The sequence below is a fragment of the Epinephelus lanceolatus genome, chromosome 21 (assembly GCF_041903045.1).
Source record: "Epinephelus lanceolatus isolate andai-2023 chromosome 21, ASM4190304v1, whole genome shotgun sequence".
In the NCBI taxonomy this organism is placed as follows: domain Eukaryota; kingdom Metazoa; phylum Chordata; class Actinopteri; order Perciformes; family Serranidae; genus Epinephelus; species Epinephelus lanceolatus.
In genome coordinates, this window is record NC_135754.1 from 9261279 (window position 1) to 9275468 (window position 14190).

General features: G+C 41.1%; 1 protein-coding gene across 1 annotated transcript; it reads left to right on the forward strand.

The window, feature by feature from the left end:
- The first annotated feature begins 10146 nt into the window (after window positions 1–10146).
- LOC144459404 (uncharacterized) lies at window positions 10147–11903 on the forward strand. Its single transcript, XM_078163357.1, has 2 exons — window positions 10147–11427; window positions 11506–11903. The coding sequence occupies exons 1-2, from the start codon at window positions 11313–11315 to the stop codon at window positions 11787–11789; spliced, it is 399 nt and encodes a 132-aa protein (XP_078019483.1). The 5' UTR covers window positions 10147–11312; the 3' UTR covers window positions 11790–11903.
- The last annotated feature ends 2287 nt before the right edge of the window (window positions 11904–14190 follow it).

Sequence of the window (14190 nt, forward strand, 5' to 3'; positions counted from 1 at the left end):
CATTTGTAGACCAGTAGGAACACCATCTCTCTGAAATGACCTATGATCAGCCAAAGTCACTCATCGTCACAGGCTAGATTTTCTAAAGCCTGAAAACAGAGTGAAGAGGAGGTGCAGAAATCCAGTGTTCTTTCAGTCCACTTGCATTATAATATGCTTAGAATAAGTTAATTGGGATTTTTCCTGGATGACGCAAAAGTAAACCTGCCTACCCCAGTTTTGGTTTAACATTATGAATGCGGAACTTTTAATTGGACAGTAACTGAGTATTTCTACTTTGTGTTAGATACCTCTTGCATCACTGCGGTGAACTGCACATGGCGTGCTTTATGCTTGGCAAGTGACACTTTACGCCAGCAGATACCAAAGGTCTGAGAGAAGTCAAATATTCTGCTGTCACTAACTGACTGCTGTTCTAAAATATATTTTGCTCTTAATTCTGAGTGATCATTTCATGTGGGAGGAGAAGTGTCCGTACCCAACAGCAGAATGTAATTTGGGTAAACAGAATGTACAGCTTTCCAGTCAGCGTTGATGGGATGCTGCTCTCTGTTGCAGTGTCACTTTGTGATTTAAGCTGATGAATGTGTTTTGACATTAAAATCTTACTTACTGCAGCTTTGACTTTCTCCCCTTTATGTTCTTGCCACTCTGTGCTTTTCCTCTCGTTTACATCTGCCTCAGTCACCCCGCCGCTCCTCGCCTCCGTTGCCCGTCAGCGTCACTTGTTACCGTGGGAAGAACAATGCTGACATCACACTCATTATGCAATTCCATCAACTCAGAGCAGGGAGAGATGCTTTTTTTAGCAACCGCTCAGAAGCAACGGGTCATTCAAGCTTGCACATCTGCCCTGAGAGGGTGTGTGTGAGAGTTTGTGTGTGTATGTGTGTGTGTGTGACTGCAGTGGCGTGTGCATACGCTAGTAAGCACGTCTGCATGTTTATGTCTGATACAATTACCCAGAAGATCGTGAGAGAGAGAGAGAGAGAGAGAGAGAGAGAGAGAGAGAGTAATAAAGGGCCAAAGAGAGTGAGAGAGAAATACTGCAGTAACCCAAGGGCAGCTTGCTGCTCAAGTGGAGGGATGATGTACCTCCTCCTGACACACACTCACGCAGAAGATAGCCCAAAACAAACAGCTCCACTGACTAGCCAAGGTTAGCTGTGGCGCATTGAAACATATGTTTCTCATAAGGGAGTTCGACTCTCCCCTTGCTATAATGCTACAGGCTCTCAGATGCCGTGTCACTTTGAAATATTGCACCAGCATGCACTTTCACTAAAAGCACACCAAAGCTAATTTAAATTCTCAAATATCAGGCTGTTTTGAATGTGCACATACAGAGGAGAAGCTTTCCATGTGATGGAGAAACTGTTGGCAACTTGTGTCTGCCTGCCATGCAGCCCCTGGAGTGCTGATACAGAGAACAGTCTATCTCTCCTGCTCTCCCTGCTTCACACAGACAGAATAGAAAACAGAGGAAGAGGACTGGAGCTGAATCTCAATATTCCTCCTGAGCCAGCTCCTTCCTGTGCTGAGGTACTGGCCCTTAGTGCCCCAGACAAAACAAAGAATTTCTAGTTTCCCTCTCCTCATTCTCTTTATTTATCTCTCATTTGGTCTGTCTGCCCAATTATTCCTCCAAGGTTGTATTTCCTCCCACATCCACCTCTTTGTTGCTTTTTAGGCATGCTAGCTCAGTGAATGGCAATGTTGGTCGGGACATTGGTCACTCTGCCACTTCAGTCCAGACTGAAAAATATCAAAACTATTCAATAGATCGCAATGAAATTTGATTCAGACATTTATGTTCCCCTCAAGATTAAACTTAACGACTCTGATGATCCCCTGACAACCATCATGTCAGTAAGTAGACTTGTACAACACTTTGGTTTATGACCAAAAAAGCTATGAAACCAGTGACTTTCCTTTTGGCCTCAGTTGTACTTTCGCTGTAGTGCTAGTTAGCAGTTCATAGCATGCTAATACACTAAACTAAGATGGTGAACATGGTAAAAACCATGCCCGCTTAACATCAGCTTTGCCATTGTTAGCATGTTACAAGTAACATCATGTCAGTTTTTAGTGGGCTCATCTCTGTGTTCCCAAGGTCCTCCAGCCTTGTAGCAGGTTTTGAGCCTGCATCTTTTGATATAACTGTTCAAATTGGAAAAAAAGAAAAAAGGAAATGAAGGGAGATGTAGCCTAGGTTTCAAATGTAATCTGAACTGTAAAAATCCATTAAGCCACTATGGAGATATTGATGTCTAAAGTCAAGAAAAGAGTTTCAAGGTTTCAAAGAGTATAACATCCGCAGGCTTTAAGCTGTGGGAGAGTGCTTTCAACCTATTGACCCAGGGAAACATACACTGTACATTTGACTATGGGCAAGAACAGTGTTGAGAGCATAAAACCCTTTGAAAGCGTTGAATGGATTTTCATTTGTATGGAGCCTTTTCAGTCTTTCAACTTCTTCAAGCACTTTTACACTACATGCCACATTCACCCATATACACACTGCTGGCTGAGGCTAACATACAAGGTGCCACCCGCTCATCAGTTTAACATTCACACGCACTGACACACAGTTTGGATTTTGGGCTTCAGTATCTTGCCCAATGGACCATTTTCACAGCAGACATTTTGACTTGTCATAGTAGAAAAGCACAGGTGAAACTGATAACATTAACAATAGCTCTGTTCCATTATATGTCCCAGTAAGTTATTCCAGCTAGCCAGCATACACAAAACCAGGACCTGCTCTAAATGGAATATAGCTAACATTAATGTTATTGAATACACCTGTGCTTTTGCTACTATGAAATGTCAAAAATTCTATTGTAAAATAAAGATCTGTTGGTGGATGACCAGCTCTATCTATTGAGCCACAGCTGCCCTCTGAAAGGTCATCTTACTGTGTCATGTTAAGATATTGAGCTGGGGAACACAGGACCCTTGGACCACAGATACACTTCCATTTTAGCTTAAAGCACCACTGTGCCTTGTACAGCCTAACATGGCTGCTGACTCTTAGTCTTGCAACATTATATTGTACATCTTAGTTTTTCAGTTGCTGTTGATAATATGCTCTATTATCTGAAACACCACTGGAAAAGTAGTTTTATGGCATCTCATATCTTTCCATGCAGATGACATTCAATTATACATCTAAATGTAACATCAAAATTCAGTAAAATTTTCAATTTACATAACTGCCTGATGTGATGCCTGCCAAGCTGCAAATCAATGTTTGAGGCCAACAAAAGACAAAATCAGTTGTTTTTTAGCAAGTCATTCCTGTTTTCAACGGCTTTTTAGCTACTAGACATGGGTGGTTATTAGTAACCCATCACTGTGTTTCCACCAGGGATAGAGCCACAAAAAGTGGTTTGTTTTTAATCAGAGGCATCGCTGCAGGACTTCTCAAGATGGCAGTTATCTGGTTAAGTATTCAGATGACACTGCACTGCTGTCTCTTCTGCAGGACTCATGATCAGAACATGACTGGGCTTTACCTACCTTTGTCATGTGGTACGATAACTTCCTTGACTTTAACATGACAAATATTAAGGAATTAATCATTGACTTCAGGAAAAACAATGGTAAACCTAAAGCTAGCATCATATGTGGTGAAGAAGTACAAATTGTGGACACACAGAAGTACCTAAAAACAGTATTTGACTCCCAACTTAAACTTGATGCAAACACAGTTGATTGCCAAGCAATAACAACAAAGAATCCACTTGATGTGGAAGCTGAGCTCTTTTAGTTTCTCTGAAAAATATTTCATGTAATTTGTATCAGTCTTTTATGGAAAACTGGGAAGGGTGTCAAACTAAATTGCCCATTTGGGATAAATAAAGTTTTCTAAACTGAACTGAACTGTACTGCACTGCATTTCCAGCCATGATTGTGCCACCAACACTGGGTGTTTTAGCCAAAACATGATCTTTTCCTAACCATAACCAAGTGGTTATTGTGTTTAAACCTAACCACATGTTACCCACAGTGGTGTATAAATGTCAAGAGACATAAAGGTTTAGCATATCTGTTTCATAGTAATGTACAAATGTAACCTTTCTGTGGTTTGCGGAAATGTGCAATGCTGACATTTATTCTGGCAATTGGGTTGTGTGATTCCTTGAAATGAAAGTTTTGTTGGCTTGTGACATTTTGTCACCGATGGCGTCATACTTTGTCAAGACAATTGTCACCATCTTCACCTGCTTTAGCAAGACATCCCTGGATTGTAATGTTGCAGGTTTTTCACACTGACTTCCCATCAAACCCAGAATCCAAATCAAGAGTCTTGTGATCACATGTAAAGGTCTGCAGGTATAAGTACCTGCTTACATTAGAGAGTCACTGAGCTCTGACATCAGCAGTAGGTCTCAGGTCCTCCGATCAGGGATTGCTGTTTTTCCACACCTTGGAGAAAGACAGCAGATACAGGCTGATTCAGCAAAAGTTGACCTGGTTATTGATAACTTTTGCTCAGCTGCTCCAAATCAATTAATTGGACATGAAATAGATCCACTCTCTCATATTTAGGGAAGACAACGCGCACACACACACACACACACACACACACACACACACACACACACACATGTCCTTGGGGTGAATTGACTTGTAGAGGAGACTGCTCTGTTTTGCAGCCTCTGTTAATGAAAGCTATAATTATCACACAGCAAAATCAATACTCTCAGTTCCTTTTAGGGAAAGTGGTGGGGGGTTGTCTTGTTTGAGGTAAGATTGGAATGAGCCGTGGGACTCACAGCCCGAAAATAAGATTTATGGAAAGGCTGTGTTCATAGTTGATTGGCTCTAATTGTCTCCCAGCTAAGCAAGAATCCCATTCTGCTAAATGAGCCAGCAATCAAATTCAAATTCATTTATTGGCTGGCAAGCACGCAGAATATCTTCACTGTTCAGCAGAGATAGTTTCTAGCATTTTTGTGTGTTTTTAGGGGGATAAATAAAAACAGTCATTGTAACAGCTGTGTGGCTGAAGATTAAGGAAGAGCAATTAACAAGTCTGGTCAGGGCTTCTGATGCCAGGAAGCACTCTTCCAACATACACTGGGGACTTAAACCGCTGAGGCACAACAGCAACTTATCTATTTGGCCCACTGGTCACTGGCGAGGGGATCAGCAACAAATCATCCATGTATCTGCAGATTAAGATGATTTCCAATAAGTCACCCTTTATAAAGGGGCGTACAAGTTGCAACTTAATTATTTAACTAGTAAATCATTTAGATAAATAACAATAACTTTTGGGTTGTTGGAGTGCGAAAAATTCCCTTGACTGGTTGCACCACTGGACCAAAATCTATTCATTAGCACCCATCAGCTATTGGTCCAACGATGATGAAGCCTTTGGGGGCAATGGCCAATATTTCAGGGATTCCAAGCGTAGCCAGTGGGCCTCCTATTCAGTACAGACATAATTTTGTGCATCCATATCTCAATATATTTTAGCACTGTTTAGTTGTACATATTTTTCAGTATAACATTTTGATGGTCAGTTTGAGAATTTATCAGTGTTAACAGTCATTTGAAAATATGCAGGAAAAGTTGCAGCAGTACCAGCAGTACAAGGAGCAAAACTTTAAATGTATCTTTGTAAATCAATGATCACAAAATATTTAAAAATCCACACTGTATTGACAGTGAGGCATCATGTCTTCTGTGGGTTTAATCTTGGGGTTAAGGCAAAGATTAGCTAATAAACAACTTTTTCGGCTATGGTTTTGCTAGTTTATATGACAACTGATGAGACTACCAACAACCCAATGTGAGTCGATGAGAATGGGCATCAGGCATACAACACTCTGTTTGACGAAGGACATAAGGTAGTGCCCTTCAGTAAAACCACATGTTTTTAGGGAGTCCTGAAGCTCTTGAAGTTTGTCCCAATGTGCGCAACTCCTTGTTTTTCCAAATCTCTACAACAGAGGTGGCAAGTACAAAGTTAGCATGATCAATAGAGACACAATGGCTACACATGTGGGAAATACATTAGGATGGGAACCTACCAGAATTGTTCTTTAACATTTACAACATTTAATTAGAAAGTGAGAATCCCTTAGCATTTATGGAATGCTAGATGAAGAAGATGCTGTTATTAATATTTTATAACTAATTAAGTATTATTGAACAATACATTAACATAACACTGTAACGTAATAAAGCCAGTAGTTACATTTTATTAACCCATTATAAAGGATGACATTAGAAAGTGGTACCATCATTTATTTCAGTAACTATTTGACTTGCTGAAGTGAACCCAGATTTATTCTGCCAGTCCAGTTTGCTTGAATGCGTGTCTAATAGATACATGAACGGGTGTATCTACGAGACACAGTTAGAGAAATCTCACAATAAAGCAATTGATCAGCAAGTTTGTCCCGGCTTTGCCAATCATATAAAACATACTTAGCATATAGCGTTAAAGTTGCTGTGTTCTAGTTCTAGTTGTTACTTTTATGCTCAAGTTACATAGCAACAGTTCACAAGTGCTACATTCTGCATCAGTGCACAAAAACAACTACCAGAAGCAGGAACTAAATATCCGTTGGTGCCAAATATTTCTGCCATATTGGGTGTGGTGTTTCTGATATGGGTGTGTTACTACTCTGTGTTAGTGTTATATTACACTGTTAAGCTTTGCCACTTGTGACACCCAAATAGCAAACAAATCTCTTTCCTTTTATGTGGCCAAGATACACACACTGAGCTGTCAGTTTAAAATAAACTGCAATAAAAACCAGCAGGATATGTGATACCATTTAAATAGTAATGTGTATTATCACACTACATGTCTTGGGTCATAAAATCAAATTCAGTAAAGAGCAGGGTGAAGCTGCTATGTTAAAATCTCTGATAGCATTCAGGACTGGCTTCCACACAGTGAGGACATACGGCACTGTGGAAATGCTGTTAGTTAACGGGGCTTTTATTTTTAACGTAACATTCAGCTCAACCTCACCAAGAAAACGCCACATAGGTCGACGGTGCATGCATTTTGTTATGACCTATATTTAAGTTTATTGTGAGGCTGTCATGTGTATGTGCATGCGGCTGTAGTAATTATTATGGGAGCAGAATAGGAAGTGATGTGATGTATATGAAAAGCGAAAAAGACCACATCATGGTGTATAAAGAAGTCCCTGTTGGATGGGCAGTAGGGTGGCAGATTGATCAAACAAGCACAGGACTTTCACTTAGGAGACTAGTGTTTGTGCCCACAGTCAACGTTGACTACTTTAAATAAAAAGGTAGTGTAGTATGCTGGTCTGTGAAGCATAATATGCTAGTGATGTATGTGACATTTGTCATGTGTCTGGTATCATGTCACATTAGTAACAAAAGTACCAAACAATTGTTTTTTCTAAACCTAACCACCTAGTTTTGTTACCAAACCTTACCACAAAGTTTTGTTACGTAACTGCGAGTGTTTCAACGTTAAGAGCATGTTTAAAACTGTGAATATTAGCAATCATAATATGTCATTTTGGGGATAGTGATATTGTTTTGGAAATTAGTAAAAATTGACCTATTCTGTCATTTGGGTATGAGAGAGTGTTGAACCCTTAACCATGCTAACGTAGCTAGTAAACAACGTGCTCATTGGCCTTACAGGTAACAGTTAGTTACTACTGTAGGTAGTACACTAGTTAGCCAGGTATGCTAATGATTGATTAGAAAAGTGCAGATAAACACAGTTAAACCCATTCCTTCCTTTTGCTCTTGTTTTTTTTTAGGTTGAGGCTACAGAAAGACACCACCCTCAAAACTCTTTAAATGCAGAGTATCACAACAGCCCCATGCACACCACTCCAACATGTTACCATTGCTTGGATTAGGTTGTAGCTGATGGAAAATTTCCATTTCATTTTCATAAAATGCTGAAAAAAATGAAAATCTGGCAAACAATTTAGATGTGTAGGAGCAGACTACCACTTTCCAGAGACGCAGAGAAGGGTTTGGTGTCAATCCACTTCACAGTGACAGGAAGATGTAGTTCACCATTAATACTGTGAGCGTGTGTTTGTGTTGTCTGTTTCAATGAGATTTAAAAGAAGAAACCCACCGAATATGTCAAATATGAGTGCATGTACGTGAGAAAACAAGTGACAGAAAGGTGTGTGACAGTACTGGAGATTAATAGGGGATGATGGGAAGTACAGGCTTGTGGGTATTTCACAGACGTCAGTGTTTTCACTGTGCTTGAGGCTCATTGCATCGACTCTTGTCCATGCTAAGTATCATGTTAATTTGTAGGGTTTTAAACACAACCCAGTAGAGACATTTTAACCCCTAAATACAGTTTTAAATTTCAAATCAAGTTTAAGCGGCTTATATTTGCTTATGTGCAGCACAAAGCGTTGGGAGTAATTATTTGTCAGGCACAGGAGTTGAGTTATCGTATCCCTCCCAATGACATGGCACTCTCAGGGCTGTGTGTGTGTATTTGTTTAGTGATGTGTCATGTATGTCTGAGTGTCCTCCGCCACTGTGAGAGAGCACTCAGGATTTATGACCTTTACAGCTGCTGCGTGTGGAGATAAAGCCAACAAAAGGGTAGAATAGAGAGGCAGGCTGAGGTCAGGATGTCATATTGGATATTCGTGGATGGGGGCTGGTGCATGAGGTGGACAGTCCTCCACTTTCTCTTCTAGCCTAGTGATAAGCTCCACACACAATACAGAACTGTGGAAATATACTATACTACTGTGGAAGTATACTACTCCTTGATAGTGTGAAAAGCTAAATTGCTGTGTTGGGAAATTCACTTTTTATTTCAACATCTCCACATCTGAGATTAGAAGGTTTTCCTTATAAACAAAGCTTAATTAAGATGGGACTGAATTTGTGTTTTTATGGGCCATTTGAGCATTAGGAACCTCCCTGCAGAACTGCACAATAATTTTGCTGATACAATCATCCACACCTATAGAAGGACTCTCCAGGCACCTATAGAGTTGCAGCATATGGGTGAATATGAGCTTGAGAGGACACATACATTTAGATATACATTTTCACACATTCACATGTCTCTGTCCTGTTGGTGTGCATACTAAGTGGGGTTATGTTCTTGTCATCAGCACCCACTCGAGGAAGACAGAATTAGCTCCTGAGTCTGTGACATATCAGTAGCGTCATACTCTTGCATGCCACTCACATGCAGTGTGGGCATGCATATTTGTGGCCTGTAGCTCAGCAGGTGTGTTTCTTTGCGTGCATGTTTGTGTTTGTGTGAAGTCGCTTTGCCTATCAAGTTAACACCAATAAAATATTACAGCTTATATTTTCAGATATTAATGTTATCTCTGTCAACACATAAGACTATTAGGCTACATTGACATGTTGTAGCTGCTACAGTATACGTTTACAGCACAAGCTACTCAGTAGGGTGTTAACTTAATTTGAGGTCTTCACAGCTCTACCTGGACCCTAGGACCAAGACGTGGGGCCCGTATGGGTTCAAGTCCATGTTTTATTGTCAGCCAGGTCCAAGTCAGGTCCCATTCTGTCACCATTAGAATCTGTTTATCATTATGACGTGTAACACAGGAGTGAATCTGAGAAGACTTGTGATAAGCGTTAAGGATCAGATTACAAGAGCAAAAGTAATGTGAAAAAATCACCAGCAGCTAGCACCGCAAAGCAGAGAAAAGGTGCAAAATGAGCCCAACAATATTCACAACTTCGATTAATTTTATGGTAAACCCTTTTCATTCATTTTATTAGTGGATCATTATGGACTAAACGTGTATAAATAATTGAGCAATGGACAGGTATTAATATTTGTTAACTGCTTCAAAGGGAGGGAATCGCCATTTTTTTCCCGTCTCTCTTGTTTACCATGCCCATAAATCTGAATGAATTATACTTTGGTGCTCTCAGTTTCCATAAAATAAACTTAATAAAAATGAATTACAAAAAAAGACAACTGATCCAACCAAGTGTAGCATGTCCATATTGGTGAAACTTTAAACATTTATATTTGTATGCATAATCTAAGCTGTTTACAATTATTGTAGACTGGTTGCCAGCTGGGTTTACAGGGGGTTCACAACACTACAACAACAAAATAAGTGACAATAGAATAAATTAAAATAAAAATAGGCAGTGTTAAACATATACAATAAGATGGATAAGAACAGAATGTTGTATCTGAATGCCATTTTTCTTTTCATGATTTTAATTTCCTGGTTTGTTGGGTACATAAAATACATTCTAGACCCGAGATCCATCCTTGGTTTCGAGTGTCTCTCCTCTCAGACATGCACCAGGTCAGGGGCCTCATTTATAAAACCTGGCGTAGGATCCATACTAAAAGTTTACCTACGCTGAAAAGCTGAAAAGTGCGTAAGCAAAAAAGAAGTCGGATTTATAAAACCATGCCTACGCACACCTGCAAGCACTTTCCCTTTATAAATCACAGTCCAACCGGAAAGTTGCGCAGCAGGATTTGATTCATGTCCCTCCCTCTCCACACCCACAATTCACCATGTATGGTCATGCAAATTACCTCATGAATGTGTTTTGCATATAAATAGGCATGATGGATCCACGGCATTTCACGCTGAATCATGGCAGCAACCAGAAGAAAGAGGAACTTTTCTGAGACAGAGATCGAGGTGCTTGTGGATGAGGTGTCAGCGAGACGGGAAACTTTATTCGGCGGCCATTCAAGTGGCATTACCAACAAACGAAAAGCCACTGAATGGCACGCTGTGGCCACGGCAGTAAGCGCGGCTGGCACAGAGCGCAGTGTCGCCGAAATAAAAAAGAAGTGGTCGGATTTAAAGGTGGAGGCAAAAAAAAAAGTGGCTTTGCACCGCCGGAGCGTGGCGGCTACAGGTGGGTCCAGAAAACACATGAAACATGCACATGTGGTGAAAGTTCTGAAGCAGCATTGTAAAAACACAAAAAGGATTTAGGCACATTTATCTTTAAACAAAATCTGATAAATGCATGTGGAATTTGTTCTCTTGCACATGTAGTCTACATTTGTAAACTAGGCAATAAAAAAATCGGAATCTGCTAAATCAAAATATTCAAAGTGAAAACTGTTGGTCACATTTCAGATTAAAAGTTGTGAATAAGTCCTAAATATAGCTACATCGAAATGTTAAATCTAACGGCACCCAATAGCTGCAATGTGGTTTTATGAATGAAAAATGTAACACTACTTAATCATGCTTGCAAGGTTCATTTTCTGTGATGTTGCCGCCACCCCTTTGTGACTCTTGACTGAGCAGAAAAAGTAGTTTTACACAGGTGGCGGCCGTACCATGGAAGAACCTACACCACTTCACACCAAAGTGGCTTCCATTCTTGGACCAGCCAGCATGTCTGGTGTTGTGTCAGAGAGGGAGGGGGACACAGATTTTGCTCAAGAGGAGAGTGGTAGGTTACAATTTCATATGTTTATTCAATCAAATGTTTATACAGACATGTGGCAATAAATGTGACTTGTGTCCTCAGTCACGTTACAGGTGGTAGCAGTGGGCGAGGAGGAGGAGGAACAGGTGGTGGAGGAGATTCCCAGCACGTCTGGCACGGACCCGTCTGTACCCAGCGCGCCCAGCGGATCCAGAGTGCGCGGAGGTGGCCGGGTTCTCACCGATCGCGTCCTGGAAACACAGCGGGAAACCATCAGTGCCATCCGTGAAGTCAGGGATGAACTAACACAAATACGCATGGTCATGCAGAATATGTGTGAACTGATTTCATCTGCAACTGACGCAATAAAACAGTTACAAAAGTGAAGCGCACTTGCCTTTTTACACACGCCGCATCACTTCCTCACGTAGCCTTGCTCCATGCTGATGTTCCTCATGTCGGGGAGGTGGCTGTGGGTCGGGGTCTACGTGTTGCGGGGGGGGGGGGAGGTCAGGTGGGAGAGGGATTGCATCCCTCAGTGCCAAATTGTGCAGTACTCCACACGCTCTTATAATTTTGCACACTTTTCTGGGGTGGTAGAGCAGCCTGCCACCTGAGGCATCTAAGCACCTCCATCTATTTTTTAGCAGGCCGATGGCGCGCTCCACAACGGAACGTGCACGGCCATGCGCTATGTTGAAGCGCCGTTCCTCCGCACTCTGCGGGTTTGGAAATGGTGTGAGGAGCCACCGCCTCAGTGGGTAGCCGCTGTCACCTGCAAGGTATAACCAGAGTAATTAAGAAGCAGACTCGAATTACAAAACATTCCACGAGCGCCACTCAGTGACAGTGGCAGCAACAGAATGGGCCAAATAGAGAAAAGAATTTACCCAACAGAACAAGTACAGTTGCATTATGTGAGAATGTAATACTTACCGAGGAGCCAACCATCACGACCAGCACCTGCCTGCAGTCTGTTCCCTACACCGCTGTGCGCCAAAATGAATGAATCATGTGTTGAACCAGGCCACCGTGCCACTAAATTTGTCAACACCATTGAGGGGTCACAAATTATTTGTACATTTATGGTGTGCACATTTTTTCGGTTCACATATACAAATTCGTTCTCGCTGGGGGCTCTTATAGCAATGTGGGTGCAGTCAATTGCGCCGATTACATTAGGGAAACCGGACATTGCTGCAAATTGCCTTTTGCTGTTGGCCTGTTCAACAACAGTGTAGGGAAACCTGATGTAGAGACTGGTCATTTGGATTATCCCATCCAAAACAGCTGGCAGTGCAGCACTGAGGGATGGCTGTGATATCCCAGACCTATTCGCACAGGATTTATTATTAATTTCTATTTCCTGAATAGAACAGAAATCTATAAATTGAATTTATATCAATAGACAATAAAAGAAATAGGCATACCTGTCGGATAATTCCCTCTGGAACAAGCCCGTTGCTAGGAAACCCAACGCTGTCAGCACTTTAATGTGTGCCGGTATGGCGCGGTTCCGGTGGGTTGGTCGCTCTAAAATTGGACTCAATTCAGCAATCAGATCCAAGAGCAAGGCTCTAGGTAGTCTGAAACGGCTTATTAGCCAGTCATCATCATGAGCCAGGAAATCTTCCCGATCTCGGAATACCCTCTCCAGTCGGATCCGTCCATTGGCATGGTCTTCGAGAAGTGCAAGTGCATCCATTGTGCCTTATTGCACACGGCTGCCACTGAATGGCTATTTATATGCGCTCTTTCCATTAACCAATCGTTCTCACCTTGTCACAATTGTCTCCAATTGTCTTCTTGCGTAAGAAGTTGCGTACGCACTTCCAAGCCTGGTTTTGTGCGTAAGCAAGCTTTATAAATGAGGCCCCTGGTCTCTAATATCATGGGGGAAATAGGTCGGGTTAATATATTTTTGAAAATGATCAGGTCCAATTGAATCGAGTCCATCTGGGTCTTAGTGTGTCATTTTGAAATCATAAAGACCTCTGTTTTTGAGTACTTTAAGAAAATTGCGTATTTGCCTTCTTGCAGAAAGTTAGATGAGAAGAACAATACCGTACTCAAATCTGTCCATTAAATATGAAGTTACAGCCTGGAGGCAGTTAGGTTTGCTTACCATGACAATGAAAAATGTTTTTATCGATACACCAACTGTCCCACTTCAGCCATGCATAAAAAATGTTTTGTGATATTTCAACTTAATTAAAAAAAAATCTTGTGTTTCTACTCCACTAAAAAAAATCATTATGTTGTTCATTTGATTTTGATGACTGAATTCAATTTTACTGCTTCACTTTAGGATCCTGGTATTGTGCATGCTGGCTCACTGTCATACTACCGGGACACTTGAATAGAACAGAGCCATTGTTCAATGAGCCAACGCATTTTTTTCATCACTGGCACTCAAGAATAAATGAAAAGGAAAATGTGAGATTTTCTAGGAAGGGAGGACTTTGCTACAAATGCTTTCACCAGTTTCTTTATAGAACCCACCACTGTCTCCATTTTTTGACAGGCTGAACATAAAAATCATGTGTCCAGGAAAAAAAAGAGGAAGTTCAAACCCACAAATCTCATCAGAAAATTTCCAGAGTTTCACTCTAGTTAATTTTATCAGGAGACCACTGTTTTCTCAATATTCTGGTAAGTATTGTTTAAGCAATTTCACAGATGATGTCAGTAATTACCACAAGTCACTGGACATTGCCAGGACATTTTCACCAATGCAGAGACGCTGAGCTTGTTATTATCTCACACATTCATATTATGCAGTGCATC

Excerpts from the sequence above, each read along its gene's own strand:
- LOC144459404 (XM_078163357.1), top strand. The coding sequence starts at position 11,313 with ATGGAAGAACCTACACCACTTCACACCAAAGTGGCTTCCATTCTTGGA. Across the intron at positions 11,428-11,505 it reads TTTTGCTCAAGAGGAGAGTG|TCACGTTACAGGTGGTAGCA; the intron begins GTAGGTTACAAT and ends TTGTGTCCTCAG.